The 17,993-nt window shown below is 34.5% G+C and overlaps 1 protein-coding gene and 1 long non-coding RNA gene across 2 annotated transcripts; both read right to left on the reverse strand.

The window, feature by feature from the left end:
- Positions 1–11,523: 11,523 nt before the first annotated feature.
- On the reverse strand, positions 11,524–13,257 carry LOC130054367 (uncharacterized). Its single transcript, XR_008802677.1, has 3 exons — positions 13,089–13,257; positions 12,608–12,789; positions 11,524–11,773 (listed from the first exon to the last, which is right to left on the reverse strand). It is a non-coding gene; the product is annotated as an uncharacterized LOC130054367 (long non-coding RNA).
- A 3,390-nt stretch (positions 13,258–16,647) lies between these two features.
- Positions 16,648–17,993, reverse strand: LOC130053858 (multiple epidermal growth factor-like domains protein 10). Its single transcript, XM_056161482.1, has 5 exons — positions 17,753–17,993; positions 17,453–17,590; positions 17,195–17,335; positions 16,828–16,973; positions 16,648–16,683 (listed from the first exon to the last, which is right to left on the reverse strand). Exons 1-5 carry the CDS (start codon positions 17,991–17,993, stop codon positions 16,648–16,650), a joined length of 702 nt encoding a protein of 233 aa, XP_056017457.1.

Genomic DNA, 17,993 nt, shown 5'->3' on the forward strand with positions numbered 1-17,993 from the left:
TTCCACACGATATTTCATTTGTATGGATTCAAGTGGTAAGTCGACGAGGTAAATATGTAACTTCTACATTTGTATAATACTGTATGACAAACGGGATGATTTCAGCTTTTCCATCGTCAACTTCCAATATTTATGTAGCAATATTCCATTATCACCTGCATACGGTGTTTATATATCTCAACTGATTCGATATGCAAGAGCTTGTATAGTCAGGTTTTAAATCGAGGGACGCTACTGACAAATAAGTTGATGGAACAGGGGTTTCAACACTCTCGATTGAAGTCAGCATTTCGCAAATTCTATGATCGTTATAACGATCTAGTTCGTCACTACAACCTCGCATTGGGTCAAATGCTGTATGACGTGTTTCATACCGATTGTTAAGCCGTTCTTGGCACACTGATTTTGACTGCGGATAACTCCGTTTACCTGATCAGGATATAGGGCTCACGGCGGGTGTGACCGGTCAACAGGGGATGCTTACTCCTCCTAGGCACCTGATCCCACCTCTGGTGTGTCCAGGGGTCCGTGTTTGCCCAACTATCTATTTTGTACAGCTTATAAGCGTTGTGAGATTGATCACTGTTCGTTATCTTTACCTTGCATACAGCCATTGACTAAAACTTGAATTGATGTGTTGAAAAAAAAACAGTTTTGTTTTGAATGATCTAAACGTCTAAAACCGAATGATATGCATGCATTGTTCCAAATTTCTCAAAATACATGTAGATGAATCTTAATTCATAAATGCTTTTTTGAAACTTGTTTATTAATGTTTTTCTTCCCTGGTGAGTTTTGAATTTTAGACCTGTTGCTAAACTAGAATTAATATCAGAGGGCCAAATGTTCAGTAAACCAACTCAATCACTGACTTGTAAACTGAAGTTGAAATAAAAAACTCACTTGTAAACTCTGAAGTTGAAATAAAAAATATGCTAGAGTTCCTCATTGACAATATCTTCGTGGTCTTTGGTGATCAGGTCTTCCAACAGTCTGTTGGAATTCCCATGGGCACGAATTGTGCTCCTTTGTTAGCTGACCTGTTTTTATATTCATATGAAGCAGAATTTATTCAAAAACTTCTACGTGAGAAGAAAAAATCTCTCGCTGTGACCTTCAATTCGACTTTTAGATATATCGATGACGTTTTGTCTATTAACAATGATAGCTTTCATTCATATGTCGATTTGATATATCCCTGTGAGCTCGAAATAAAGGACACCACAGAGTCGTCCACTTCTGCTTCATACTTGGATATTTTATTGAAAGTAGACATTAACGGCAAACTAACAACTCAACTGTATGACAAACGGGATGATTTCAGCTTCTCCATCGTCAACTTCCCACATTTATGTAGCAATATTCCATTATCACCTGCATATGGTGTTTATATATCTCAACTGATTCGATATGCAAGAGCTTGTTCTGGGTATAGTCAGTTTTTAAATCGAGGTAAGCTACTGACAAACAAGTTGATGGTACAGGGATTTCAACAGTCTCGATTGAAGTCAGCATTTCGCAAATTCTATGGTCGTTATAACGATCTAGTTCGTCAATACAACCTCGCATTGGGTCAAATGCTGTCTGACGTGTTTCATACCGATTGTTAAGCCGTTCTTGGCACACTGATTTTGACTGCGGATAGCTCCGTTTACTTGATCAGGATATGGGGCTCACGGCGGGTGTGACCGGTCAACAGGGGATGCTTACTCCTCCTAGGCACCTGATCCCACCTCTGGTGTGTCCAGGGGTCCGTGTTTGCCCAACTATCTAATTTGTATTGCTTGTAGGAGTTATGAGATTGATCACTGTTCGTTATCTTCACCTTGCATCCTACAGGCAGATGGAATGTTTGACCTGAAAACACGAACAGGGATTTTATTTCTTATGTGAAAAATTTAGAGCCCATATACAGTTATAAGTGCTGTTATTAATAGTAACGAGACATCATTTGTATCTTTATAAAGTGATGAACTAGAACCATTGTAGTAATCTGGGCACACGTTGTGGGTATTCAGTAGAGTACAGAATTATCAACGGCTGTGCAACATGTAGTGGATTTTGAAAAAACCCTTTCTCAATACCACGATAGGAGTTTGTAAAATCAATATCCAAGATTTCCCATGTAGTGAGGTTCAGTTGTGTTCAATGCATAGCTATTCCTTTGCTATGGTGTGGAGTATCATGTATCATGTATATTCAATCTATACTTTGGCAGGATGTGTCATATTCGGGTTCAAAATTTTAAGAATGTGACATGTAGTGATAACTTCTCTCAAGAACAACTATTTATATGGTGTTTTTTTCCAATCATTCTCATATGGTGTACATTCCTCTTTTGTTTTGAAGTTAGAGCGTGGACATTGGACAAAGTTTCACATCAGAATCCTTAAGGCGGCAGGATAATGAACAATTTTGAAGGATTTAGATCAACATAAAAGTTTATTGTTAGATAATGATGAAAGTGAAGCAGATGAAATTCACATGACTGGTAAATGATTAGAAGCTGACTTTTTTGCACTTAAGACTTTTTGGAAGAGTTGTCTGCCCATTGTGAAAATAAGAAAATTCTAAAACTGTGTGTGGTCAATGATTAATTTTATTTCATATTTTCATAAAAAGAAAGTGTAAGTAACTTTCTACCAAGAGATTAGTATGAAAATATAACTTGATTTTAAAATATTGTAATAAAACATGCTTTTCCCATATACTTCAATGTTAAATTCTAGATGAAATAAATCAAGCAGTAAACACAATTTTGAAAATTCCTATGGTGGATTATTTTTATTTGATGAACCCTTCAAAATGATACCATGATTACAAATATTCCACCATCCATTTATTAGATATGAGATATGGTCATTATACATTGAATACCTTAAATGGATTTACGCATTGGTAGTCAAGAGGTGTTACCAACCAGAGTTTCATAACGACACCGACTCTTGTTCGAGTAGGTTCGAAATCTGCAAGAGACTTTTACATTTCCTTTATTCAATTCCGTGGGGATCCGGGTTAGAATACGTCCTCAGACGAGTTTTTAGCATTTTGAGTGATCTGTCCCTGATTCACATTTATTTTAAAATGATTGCATCCGTTATCGGTCATATGCTATACTATGAACATTGATATTCTTCACTGATAAATGATGATGATCTGCTTATGTATACAATGACATTGATATATTGATTGTATTGTACAAACACGTTATGTTCATTCGACTTCATATGGCGCAACTGGTCTCAGTGATTATGGGAGCTACCGTAGGTCAGCCCTAAGAAACAATGTGATGACGCAATATGGTCGAATTGTGCAAAGAGTATGATTTTCTCAGTGCACAAACATAACTAATGAAATAGGTTACTAAATCACCGACAAAGGTAAATTAATCAATCACCACTTAAGTTTAATAAGCAATCAATATATCAATGTTAATGTATACATAAGCAGATCATCATCATTTGTCAGTGACGAATATCAATGACGATAACGGATGGAATCATTCATCGGCTTTGGAATGCGACGAACACACCACTTACATGAGCCATGAATACTTAAGGAACCGCCAAGTAACCAAGATCCCGGGTATTCATGCAACTAAACCGCCACTGAGGGAGTGCAAACTACATGTTTCATGGTCAGGTCAGCAGTGCCCCAACTCAAACAATCGCTGCTTAATAGATGTGACCGATCGACAGGGGATGCATACTCCTACTAGGCACCTATCACACTTCTTTCATGTTCAGGGTTCAATGTTTGCCCAACTCTTAATTTCTTATTCCTTATAGGAGATATGAGATTGATGTATTGATGGAAATACACCACCATTAATGAACTATCTGTAGCGTAATCATTCCAAGTACCAAGTAAAAATTAGCTTTATTAGAAGCATTTAACCCGGCGGATCTTTAGATCTCTGGTAAATCCCATATCTTTCATAATGCATTTGTATACGTGTCTTTTTTCTATGTAAAATTCAGAATTTGAATGCAGTTACACACTTACATCCGACTGAAATCCAGAACTCATTAATCTATCAGGTATTACATCTTCTTGTATAATTACAAATAAATGTATGTTTCAAATTTTCACAAAATATTATAAATATTGTGTCATTTACTAAATGAAATTATTCTTATAATGTCTGTTCTAATTTTAGTAACATTTTGCACTGTATGTACATATATTTATGGCTGTTTCTTGGGAATTCTTACAGCTGAAATTTAGGGTTATATGGAAAGTAGATATTAGCCTGGATAGCTCAGTGGTTAAAGCACCTGACTAGTAATACAGGGGTTTCAGGTTAGTTTTACAATTCAGCCCATACTTTTCTCCTTTCCAGTACTACCTTTGGTGCCGGTGACCACCCCTGGGCTTGCAGTTTGTCCTGCCATGGGCGACTAGAATATGCGTTTTGCGCTGTGGAGGATGAAGACAATAAAAGGAGATATACAGACCATATGCAGTTGAATGGAATATTGCTACATAAATATGGGAAGTTGACGATGTAAAAGCTGAAATCATCTCATTTATCACAAAGTTGAGTTGTTAGTTTGCCTTCAACATCTACTTTCAATACAGTATCTAAGTATAAAGCAGAAGTAGACGACTCTGCATATGATGTTTATATCCTTCAACTGATTCGATACGCAAGAGCTTGTTCTGCGTATGGTCAGTTTTTTAATCAAGGCAGGCTACTGACAAACACGTTGATGGTGTAGGGGTTTCTACAGTTTCGTTTAAAGTCAGCATTTTGCAACTCCTATGGTCGTTATAACGATATAGTGTGTCAATACAACCTATTTTTGGGTCAAATGCTGTCTGACGTATTTCATACCGATAGTTAGGCCGTTCTTGACACACTGATTTTGACTACGGATAATTCCGTTTACCTAATCAGGATATGGGGCTCACGACAGGTGTGATTTGTCGACTGGGGATGCTTACTCCTCCTAGGCACCTGATCGCACTTCTGGTATATCCAGGAGTCTGTGTTTGCCTAACTCTCTATTTTGTATTGCTTATAGAAGTGATGAGATTGGTCACTGTTCATTATATTTCCCTTTCATTAGTATTAGTTTTTATTATTATTATTTTTTTTTTGGTTTAAGAAAACTGAAAGCATTGATAATTAACACTGAAACAGTAAGATGTGCCGTGTAATCTAGAGTAAGAGAGAAATCACGCAATCATTATTATTTTGAATTGTATTTCGTTTATTGTATTGTATGAGACTGATAACTGTTCGTTATCTTCACTTTTCATACAGTACCGGTGGTTTTCAAATTGATTTCACATTTCATGATTTTAGTTCAATATCGTCGACTATATCAATATATTACTCTAAGATTAAGATTTTTATATTAAAAAAAAAACGATCGACAGGGGATGCCAGTACTTTAAATATTTTACATGTTTTCGTTTGTTTGCAAATTGTTAGATAAAAAAAGTCCACATTCATCACAAACAATTTCCTGTCACTTATATTCTTCTTGATTTGGTTTTAGAATATGCTAAATTCCTCAATTGTTTTCCAATGATGTATAATACTCTAATACGACAAGGGTGTTTATGTCATGGTTAAAATATGTGATGGTGTAGAATAGTTCAGAGAAAGCATTCGATCCAGGAGTCAAAGGGACTGATGGGAATGTGTTTTCTAAATTGTGGAACACTATGGATTTTTTTTATCTTGCTTAAAAATATCCTTTACTTGTACCCATTGTTCATTAAAACCATTCAAATATTCAATAGCTAAAGTGAAAATATACTTAAAACATAAAATCACTCTGGACAGTCAGATAGATATGGTATGTTGCATGGAACCATTCGTCAATTCAACGGTGATATTGTCTATAAAATTCTTAATTCATTTCATGAAAGAAGGCGAATGGATTCAGGCGGTGATATTTAAATATTTAAAGAAGTTAACTTCGGTAAGGATACAGATATTGTACTTAATGATATTTGGGATTTAGTATTTGGAAGGAATGCATTTGCATCGTGCTCTGTAAAATCAAACTTGTTTTGATTATTATGTTCCAAAATACTTTTCAATCAAAACAAGTCATTATGTGGCGTAAGCATGAGTTCTTACATGAGAATATAAAAGTATTGAACTAACAAAGGATCGTTATTGACAAGACACTAGTAAATACAAACAACGTGAATTAGTGTCATTTGATAAAGTGGCGCCGGTATTGTTGATCAGCAATATTAGTAACACCTAAAACTTTAGTTTTAGCATGTGAACCACCATGCTCTGGATATCCTGCAAATGCATTGATGGAAATGAATATTTCAAAAAGTGATTTCACAAGCAATACAGTAGCAGTGCGTTTAGTGTAAAATGCATTCTACGAACGATCGCTTAATGACAGATTCTGGTATGAACTATCATTGGGCATGTTGAGTTCCTGATACTGGTGTACATCGTTATTATGGATTTGGGAAGGTGGCGATATTTCTGCACTGGAGCTGTAGTCAGAAGAACGCTGCTCTTGTTTTCTGTTATATATTACTCTAATAAAGAGAAGGCACGATGTATATCAGAAGATTTATGCACCAACCCAGGATATACAAAATTTTAACTTATTTTGCTTACCTAAATAATATAACAATGACAACAACAAGAATAAAGAGAAAATACGATGCATATCAGAAGATTTATGCACTAACGCAGGACATACAAAACCCTAACTTTTTTGCTTACCTCAGTAATATAACAATGACAACAATAAGCACGGAGTTGATGACCACTGAGATTGACAAGACGGCAATATATGCATCTGTAGTACTATACTCGTCATTACTGGTATTAGGTGCCTCTGAAAAAAATAGAAACAATATTCAACTTTTTATCTCCTTCCTGTTCCGTGAACATATCAGCAGACGCTATGATATACCAGACAATCTATCCCTCAATAGTTCACACATTCTGATTTTTCTCTGAACATTCTTATTGTGAGTGTTTATTCAGTGACATTATACTTTGCGGAACTCCGGGATACTGAAATGACACATAATAAACTCGTATAGATTGAACAGCGATTAGCAATTATAATCAATTCGTAACACAACTGTAAAATAGTACTGTTGTTTTACAGTTGTGTTACTTTCGGAACATCTGAAGAAATATGGTGAGTAGAATTTTGGTTGGGGACTACTTTTGTAAAATTAACAGAAACTGGTTTCATTGTAAAGGGGACCGTTACAGATGTTCCACTAAGACACTCTCATTTAAAAGAGTGGTGTCATTTGTATTAGTAAGATCCATTGGATCGTTTAGTAGACGCCTTTATTAAATGCAGTAAAATTTCACCATAGTAGTATTTCCTTCATTAATTGAAGAGCTATTGAAGTTCAACCATTATCCAATCGAAATCAATCAACGGTGCATATGAAAGGTGAAAATAACGAACAGTGATCAATCTTCAATCCTTCCTGATCAGTAACTTTCACAACACCAATTCGTGAAGTGTCTCAGTAAATTAATAGTTTATAAAATTGTATTGAAAAACAAGAAATCCATAGAAATTTTTTCAAAAGTATTTTATATCGAATTAGAATTAATCTCAAATGCATACAAAATATCAATGATTTTTCCTACGCCACTAAGTGAAGCAGTTCAATATATACACATGTCACAACTTTTAGACCACATGTAATGTACAGGTATTATCCAATCAAAATCCAGTGGGTGCGGAAGAGGTAGTTGACCATGCTGATATGTTACAAGTCTTGATATATAAATTCAGAATAAATTTCAAAATATTTTGATGAAGGAATAAGAGTGAATCCAAAATAGAAAAGTCCAAAATAATGTATGTGTGTACACATGCATGCACGTGTGCTTCAGCACAATTAATTGACTTACATTGTAGGGGATGCTTATTCCTCCTACATACCTGATCCCAACTCTGGTGTTTCCTGGGTCTGTCTTTGCCCAATTCTCTATTTTTATTGCTTATAGGAGTTATGAGACGGATCACTGTTCGTTATCTTTACCTTTCATACACATTTAATACAACATGCAATTAAATAAATGAGAATCGAATAATAATAGATACACCCATACAGCATATAATAAACTTACGGAAATAAATTGAAACTGAAATTATTTTATTATGTTTCTAACACGCAATTTGAGGCAATTATATTTTAGTACGCAGTTTGCAGTTCACTATTCGCAATTCTATAGTGAACTGCATTCTAGAACGCTGTTTACAAATTTCAGTCCGGAGTAGGGGTCTTCGATGATTCCGAGCCCGATGTTTATTCACTAAGTGTAATTCACAAAAAAGTAAAATTCGCAAAACGCACATTATTCAGCCGAAAGTGTCCTGATCAACAAAGCTAGCCATTCTAATAACATTTGACGCCTAAAATCTGTATAGTCTAATTTCATTTAATTGATTTCAAAGAAGTTTATTTTTTTTTTTTACGAATTTTGCAATTTGTAACTTTGCTCTTTTCTTAATACCTGTTTGGTATTCATCATTGCTTTTATTCAAACTCTGAACGTCTGTAATATAATTTAGCTTGTGTATCCGTCATATTTCTAACTAAAGAATGTAGCAATTTCACTTTTATTTCCTTATTTCAATCAATAATTAAACTACGATGACTAACAAATTTCTTGTAACATAACGCAATTCTTATCATCAATATACAGGTATTTTACGCAATATAGTGCCCGATTCATTTGTTACTAGACCTGATGAAAGCTTAATTGTTTAAAGAAGAATTATGTTAGCTATCAAGTAGTGTGTTCTGGTTCTTACAAGTTGAGGATCGCTGTATTTATGCCATTATCTTCACTTTGGTCTTTAGTTATGACTAGTATCGGAATATTGTATATGGTTTAGAGATTTGCAGGAAAAATAACCCGTGCCAAGAAGATGACGAAAAACTACTTATATATTTTCGAAAGAACTCTAAAGTCCCCCTCCTCTTCTTTATTCAAACACTTTTCTCGTTTTTACAAAATGTTATTCGTCCTCGTTTTCATCAGTTGTCTGCCGTTTTTCTTCGATTCTGTTTCACATCTTGAGGCATTTCAGGTTCAAAAGTCTTATCAAATGTTTCTTTGTGATTCATTTATCTGTAGATTATTAAATGTTTGGTTGTTTGGTGATTCATTGAGCTGTAGATGTGTTGAAGGTATAATGTGCCGCATCCAAATAAATTGTACACAGCTTTCCAGACTCATTTTATCTAATCATGTCAAATATATTATAAAGATATGTTTGAGTTGCCCGTTGTGTTCACTTAAAAATTGCTGGCACAGAAAGACTTTAATTCTTGTTATGTTTATGGACATACTAGAACGCGAAATTTTTAACATTTCCTCTAAAACAGACCTTTTTCCCTCATCTCCTCAATATGAAGAGTTTTGTAGGATTTCCGAAATAAGTTTTAATTTCATATTGTAGTAACATTACCAAATAGTTTATATCAACCCGGGTAGCACTTAACTTGTAATGTAATCGAATTCATTATCCTAATTTGACATATTTTCTTCATTTGTAACAAACATAAAAACGAAATGTGTGATTGGGCCAAATGGGCGGGCGTAGGGGGGGGGATAACATAAACCAAAGTCTGGTTATGACAGGCTAATGAAGAATCATATATCTCTTTTATCTGATTGCACTTATTATATATATTCTTCTGAGAACTGTAGGTTTTATGAAGCTGTTTTTGACAGAAGATGTGGTTTTCTCCATCTGTGTTGCCACTAACCATTATGCTGAGATGGTCATATCTAGGAGCAATGATTGTCATATGCTTCCCAAAGGAAGTTCGTAGCCTCTCAGTGAAGAGGAAATGTACAGATACTGCTAGTCCTAAAGTACTGGTATTGTGCTAGTGATTTCCAGTTTTAAACGAATAATAAAATGCATTACAATAAGACTATAATAGCTCTAAAACTTCATTGTTATTTCGAATTTCAAACATTTCGGTTGAGCATCATTGAAGAGACATTATTTGTCGAAATGCGCATCTGGTGCATCAAACTTGGTACCGTATAAGTTTTACAATAAGATTATCTTTACTAAAATTAATCTGGCTGTACATCTACCACGTTTATCAAATGTGTACTACAATTACCTCTGATAAAATTTCATAAGTAATTAAACACATAATGTTTAGAAAGCCTTGATTATAGAAAACATTTACAGAGTCAATTGACTATTCAAAAGCTCTGACAATACATTAGTAATTGGGGCGAAGTATTAAGAAATACTTTGTTTCAGATTATTGGGTATTATCTTATACATGTCTGCTGTGAAGTTCCAGTCGATAGACAGATATTGGTCAACACATGCCCTTATCGGAACAACCTAGTTTCCAGAATTATGTCTAGAAAATGGTCATCTTTATCATTTGAAAGCCTTCTTTAAGCTGATATTAAGCAAATGGTTGTGATGTGTTTAGGCATATATCTTATTGCATGTTTTTGTGTTTTGGTTGTCGAAATTATTGATAAAAATTGATAATGGAGAATTGCTGATATATACTAAGGACATTGTGACTCTGATCTAAAGAAATCGAGGACTAGTTAATATCTATACATACTTTGTTACATCATGACATACTTTGTTACATCATGACTATAACATTGCTTGCAAGAAAACAACACAAGAAAAAACATAAATTTAATCAGTGACTAAAATGTTTTGTTCAATCACACGATTTTTAAGTCATTACACTTAGTTTTTAGAAAAATTCCTTCACCCTTTCTCTACCGGCACATTTTAGAGGTTTTAAAAGACTAAATGACAATATTTTTACATCGAATAAAATCTGCATGTATCACGATTTGGGATAGGGATATGACATATAATTTTGTTCGGGATTGGACAGGGAATAATTTCTTATAAAGTTTGTCAAGGTATCCCATGACCTCAAAGAGATCTACGGGGTCAAAGGTCATACATGTGCACATTTTTGCATCCCCCCCTGAAATATATATATTACGACCCCTCTCACTAGATTCGAGTCAAAAATAGTAAATTCTAAATGTATGAGCTGATGTGCCTTTGAAAATACTACAAACGCATCACAATCAAATTAATCAATTTTATTGACAAATATTTTTGGTTGCTAAGTAACAACACTCGTAGTACAATTTTGACCATAACTTGCCTTTCTACATATATTTGACACAATTTAAACACAATTACATTGAATGATGATTAGTAAATGTCACATTATTTTAAAAATATAATCTTGAAATAAATCTTAATCATTTTAAAAGGTTTTTAACAAAAAATATGATGAAGAGAATTAAGGTCAAAGGTCATAAAATGGAAACTTTGTACTTTATATACATTGTACATATCCATCATTTTCTAATAATATGACGTTTTGTCATTATGTTCCACTAAATAGAATAAATATTGCAACATTAAAACAAAGATCTTTATTGTTAATCTAAAATAATTAAATTTTTTGCATTCAAATATATTTGGTTGCTAATCAACAGCAGTTACAGCACCTTATCAAATTTATCAAAAAGTACTACCCATTTTTCCTCTGTAAGATCAACGCATACGAATGTTCAAGTACTTACTTTCAATCACTAGATTTAAATGTACTTGCATCATAATTAACAAAAATGTTCTTATATTCAACCTCTTAAAACTTATTTCTAGACATCATTCCTGATACACTGTACTGGGTTGTTCCGAAAGGGGCATGGATTGACCAATATATGTCTATCGACTGGAACTTCACAGCAAACATGTATAAGATAATGCACGAAAATCTGGGGGAAAAAAAAAGAATTTCTTAATACTTTGCCATAAATACTAATGTATTGTCAGAGCTTTTGAATGCTCAATTGGCTTTGTAAATGTTTTCTATAGTCAAGGCCCTCATTCTCTCACCAGAGGGCGCGTTACGCAAGCTTCACATACACTTCTGTCAACGCTTGGAATCACGTGACAATATAATCACATGATATAAACAATTATTTTCAGTTTCCTTTCCCTTTAAAAGTTCAGGCAACAGGTGATACATCAGGCTTTTTTCATAGCCAACTGACATTTTAATAAGTGCATATTTACCATTTAGCTGTTTGTCTTTTATTTCACAAGTTTTATCGTATTTTTACAGCCTTTCTTACTTTTGATTCCATGTTTACATTTAAATCTCCACCACGTGTATATCCTACATTCATACGCATATTATGAAGTAGTTCCAAATTTATGATCAGAAAACGGCGATTTTAAACAATTTACAGTAAAAATCAATTTGATTGCACCAAAAACATATCATAATATGACTAAATATTTAGTCCAAAACATAAATGTTGGATCAAAGAAACTTTTACAAGATTTCTGTAAAAAGCCGTTGACAGAGGTATAGTGCGAGGAGCGCACGGAACTCTGGGTAGAGAATGCGAAGGCCCTCTGAAAATCACTAGTATGCATTAATTACTTATGAAATTTTATCAGAGGTAATTGTAGTACACATCTAATAAATGTGTTAGACGCACAGCAAGATTAATTTTGGTAAAGATAATCTTTTTATTATGAATTTTATTCGTTTTGAACTGAAACTCACCGTCACAATATCGGTACTTTAAAACTAGTAATACCTGTACAATTCCTCTTCAGTGAGAGGATGCAAACTTCCTTGGGAAGTATAATGACAATCTTTCCCCCTAGATATGACCATCTCAGCATAATGGTTGGTGGCAATACAGATGGATAAAGCCAAATCTTCTGTCAAAAACAGCTTCCTAAAATCTGCAGTTTTCTGAATAATCGGGTCCAATATCTGAAAGGAAATTGCAAATAAAATGAGTATTGGCAACCATACCTTTTTTGTCAGCATTTAGAAAACTTGCCATACCTTATAATTAGAAACAGAATAATAATTTTCCATTTTTTGTCTTTTTTTGTATGTATGTGATACCTAGTAATGCAGTAAAGAAAAAACCAGTAAAACACGCATTTCAGTGTACCATGATGCCGTGATTCCATTTGTGAATGTATTATCTGGATTTATTTATTATTATTTATTGTTAACCAAATGTATACAGATTTAACCCTGTATTCAACCTCAAAGAGTCATACCAACTGAATGTCAGGTTGTCACTCTGAATGAAATGCCACAGTTCTTGTATCAGGTGTCCCTGTGTCCTTCACATCAGCATCCTTCCATCGCATGCCTGGATTTGCCAGCAGACTGTCACTAGCGGACTATACCTGGGAACTTCCAACTAAATATTGGGATGGCAATACCCTTTTTAAAGATGAAAAGAATTACAATTAAGAATTGTTGGTTTATGTTTTAAAGCAAAATATAAGTTTCATGGTAGCAAGGGACAGTTTCGCACATCTAGAATTGGACTTTCCCATTGCGCGGGGAAAGTGCATTTTCATCTCAGGAAAATGAGGAGCGATAAGCTTATCCGCACGAGAAAGTAATATGGTTATTCAATTCAACTGCTAGCTATATTTTATTATCTTCACAAAATCTGCTACATTTTGTAACTACAATGTAGTAAACACAACACAATCATAGTACAGCTCAAATTTATTTAAAGATAGAGATGTCCTGTATTTGAAGTAACATTTGGTAGGGGATTGCGTACGTACATGTGTTAGAAATGAATGGAATAATTTATTATACATTGCAAGTGTAGCAGAGTGCGTAATGAAAAAAAAGATATGCATGATGTAGGTGTCAGCATTATGCCTAGTATATACATGGGGGGGGGGGGGGGGGGGGGTAATGAAGACATTCAGGTTAAAACCTACAGGATCCAGCGAAAATAATGCAACTCTGAGGGAAAGTATGTGACCCCAGATATAAAAGTAGAATTGAACTGGTTCTTCATGGTACACAGTGTCTAAATCCCCTTGCATGGTACTCTGATGGCGTGTGGATTTAGTCGAAATTAGAGACAATCTAGGCAAGCTCATAGCATACCAGTACCAGCATGTATGGATCACATGTAATTTATGGTCATAAGCTACTCAGTGTATATAAAATATATGCATTTGGATAAAAGAGAAATATATATGATTTTTCATTAGCCTGTCATAATCAGACTTTGATGTTACGTACCCCCCCCCCCCCACACCCCCCCATTTCGGCCCAAACACACATTTCGTTTATATTTCTGTTACAATATGAAGAAAACAATTCAAATTATGATAATAAATTCTATCATTACAATGACGTAATATGTGTTTTCCTAACAGATTGTGTTTTCTTTTCATAGAAAGATAATTTTTAATAAACATGGAAAAATCCTGGAAAATAGCCCTCTAACCAGCGACCATGAATGCCCAGTCTGATTAAAACCACACCATCCCCCTTCTCATTGTACACTAAATCCACCCACATCTTACACTCGCGCGTCAGGTAAGGAGAGAATTCTGGAAAAGGGGGGTGTTAATCAGACGGATTGATGCCGGACCAGGACAGATTAAATGATGTCAGCTCTTAATAAACAATTGGGTGTTATTCACTTGGTTTAGATATCATAAAATATAAATATTTTCTTTCATGAAACGACAAATTATGGCCCCAAATCGCGTTGATTAATCGTGAACTTTTCATAACAAATCTGGAATTTTTTTTCTAGTCGGCCTATGTGGCTACATCAACTTACATGTACATGTTTATACTGAATGCATGTTCGTTTGGGTCATGCTGCAACAGGAATTCCAGAGCATCTTCTTCTGACACCAGGTCGTTTTAAAGATGTAAAATACAAGCCTTCCCTGTGACAGTGAAACTATGTTGTTGTTGTTTTCGTTGAAACGGAAACACGTGTGTTGCCAGTGCACACTTTCAGAAATCCCCGCGGGACCCGCGATCCCGATCACGGAAAAATAAAACTATAGGCCTATAGGCTATATGCGAACTTCTTTTTAGTTTTATTTGTTTGGCAGGGGGAAAATTATTACTACTCCGAACAAATATAACGTTAATATCTGAAATTGAAGTATTTCATTTTTTTTTAAAATTTACTCTGCCGATGTAACATCGTCAATAGGTGTTTTATGAAGTTACATGTAGGTTGTGTAACTGTTATATACCAATATTCGTTTTATGCTTTAAAAAAAAAAAACCCAGAAAATACCTGGCTGATTATTTCATACATATGTGTATATTGCTTTAGTGTATCAAAAGGTACTGAATTTACGAAAAGATGACAATAGTTTTCACCACTTTATTGTGCCACTTTATCGACGCGCGTCGATCCTTTTAGCGACGACGTTTTGTCGCTAATTTTAAAGAAAACCGCGCAGCATGTCCCAATTTCATTTTATCGTAGTATAAAAACTACCGAGAATTATAACACGAATAAGGGCCCATCAAAATGGAAATGTCCTCTACTTTTACAGGCTGTATTTACTTTTCCCTATTTCCATATATAAATATAGGTAAAACGCCGATATGTTTAAACATTGAGAAATAAAATCGTAAGAAAACGTACATGTGGAAAAAATAGCTATTTTCTTATAACTTTGCCAGGCATTAAAAATAATTTTTATATCTTCTGAAAGAAGGGAATATATGCTTTTCAAAAATATAAAAAATATTGAATTCATAAGGAAAATAAAAAAAAATCATATCGAGGGGGAAAATGACCTTGCGAAAAAGCGTTGCGTCATATGTTGAATATGATACACATATATTGATAATTTAGTTATTGAAAGTAAGTACTTGAACATTCATATACATTGAACGTTTGGAAGGAAAAACGGGTAGTACTTTTTGACAACATTTCATATTGTGTTCTTGCTTATCAACCAAATATATTTGAATACAAAAATAATGTAGATTAGATTAACTTTAAAGATCGATTAAGCATATCTGACACCTCAACTTTACAATTGAGGAAAATTTCAAGTTGATATCTTGAATATTTTCCGAGAATACGACTGGGAAAACTGGCCCTCTAAACGAAATGACGTCATTACCTTACGTGAAAAGTGAAGATAACGAACAATGACCAATGCCGGAACTCCCAAAAGGAAAACAAAATAGAAAGTTGGGCAAACACGGACCCCTGGATATACCAGAGGTAGGAACAGGTGCCTGGGAGGATTAACCATCTTCTGTCGGAATAATCCGTAGTCAAAATATGTGTGTCAAGAATGGCCTAAAGGCAACAATCGATAAGTGACACTTTAGACATCATTTGACCCAATGATAAGTAAGTGACGGAATGAAAATCGGAAGAAACAGTAATAACGTCATGTTTCCAAACTTTGATTGCGGACAATGATACTTATCAACAGAGTAAAACCAATATTTTCCCAATTCTATCATGGGAACATGATAATAAGAAACAAAATAAAAACAATATGCTCCCAAACATTGTTGAGGGAATATACTATGCGTAGTAATTGGGAACAGTAACAACAAAGCATAATGAGAAAAAAAGTAAAGCAATGTGCTTCCAAGCTTGGTTTGTGAAAGATAAAGACAAACAGAATACAAAAGCCGGCTCTCAAACAACGTTTTCGAAGCATAACTTTTGCATGTACATTTTGTAGTACTTAATTGACTTTTTGATTTCTTCGTGAATATCGTTAGTACAAATGAATATACCTTTGTCGCAGAGTTCTTTGCTATATCCTGGATTACAGCCATTTGTCACATTACAGACATTCAGACAATCTGGGCCATATGTTCCTGGAGGGCACTCTGGGAAAACCAAATTTTCAATAGACAAGCAAAATACACACTTGGAAAAATAAATGTGAATGCAAGGTGAAAATAACGAACAGTGATCAATCTGTGTGAATTATCAAAACCCAAAAGTAGCTTTCGAAACAAAATTTTGTGAACCCTTCCTTTGTCACAGCGTTCCCCTGTATATCCTAGATTGCAGCCACTGTCACATCTTCCTGTTGCCCTGTTACAGGGGAGGTAACTTAGACACTGTCCACTACAGTTATACACACAATCAGGGCCGTATGATTCTGCAGGACACTCTGCAAAATATTATTTCACCCTGAAAATTTATTATTTTTAAGAACATACCCCTTTCTGCTTCACATTAATTGCCATTTTCCTTGTTGTCTTCATCTATCTAAAATATGAATTTCATGGATATTCCGTGTTTCTCCATAAAATACTCAAAGAGTACAATTTGTAAATTTAGATATATATTGTTTCTTTTCGAAAGCTTTTAAGATAATGACAGATGACTTACCTGTGTTACAATGTATTCCTGTCCATTCATTACCGCAACCATAGTCACATTGTCCAGTGGTGTGATTACAGGACAGGTTGTCTCTGCAGTGTCCAATACATATAGATCTACACTGTAGACCGTAATATCCAGCTGGACAGGCTACCAAAAAATTCATTCCTTTGATGTATATTGTCGTACCAGTATCTCATTTTATATCAACTTTATTGACATTAAAGTATCAATAGTATATCAATGATGTAACATACGTAATCTTACATTCATTACAAAACTCTCCCATCCATCCTGCAGTACAACCCAAACACGTTCCGTTGACAATGTCACATCTCAATTCCTGACAGTTGTTTGGACAGGGTAGATCACAGTTATATCCATACACACCGGATTCTTTACATCCTAAAGATGTAGTATAGAAAAAATATAGCACCTCATTTATTCATACACTAAACGGATTTAACTGCACAACGATGTAGCATAATATAACACACAATATTACTGTATTTATCATATTGATTTACATTTATTATTCACTAGGTATAATTGGTAACACAATATTACCTGTTACAGTTACTTCACACAATTCAGTGTAAACATGGGATGTTTCATATCCGGTAGGATAAGTCGTTCCGTCAAGTCTTTCATTGTAAAATATAACGTAACGTCCATGTTTGACGCAAGTTGTATTGAAATCCAAGGTCGGTAACTCCTGTCCGTTCTTGTAACATAGATACCCATCCTCCTTTATAGTTGTGTTTGACAAATACAGTGAAAAACCAGCAAAACGGCTTCTTTGTCTCAT

This window comes from Ostrea edulis, chromosome 4 (assembly GCF_947568905.1).
Source record: "Ostrea edulis chromosome 4, xbOstEdul1.1, whole genome shotgun sequence".
NCBI lineage: Eukaryota > Metazoa > Mollusca > Bivalvia > Ostreida > Ostreidae > Ostrea > Ostrea edulis.

What these genes read in the sequence shown, in the direction of transcription:
- LOC130053858 (XM_056161482.1), bottom strand. Translation starts at nt 17,993, where the DNA reads ATGAGACAAAGAAGCCGTTTTGCTGGTTTTTCACTGTATTTGTCAAAC. An exon ending in GTGTGAAGTAACTGTAACAG is followed by an intron (nt 17,591 to 17,752) that starts GTAATATTGTGT and finishes CTACATCTTTAG; the next exon opens with GATGTAAAGAATCCGGTGTG. An exon ending in AGGAATACATTGTAACACAG is followed by an intron (nt 16,974 to 17,194) that starts GTAAGTCATCTG and finishes AATATTTTGCAG; the next exon opens with AGTGTCCTGCAGAATCATAC.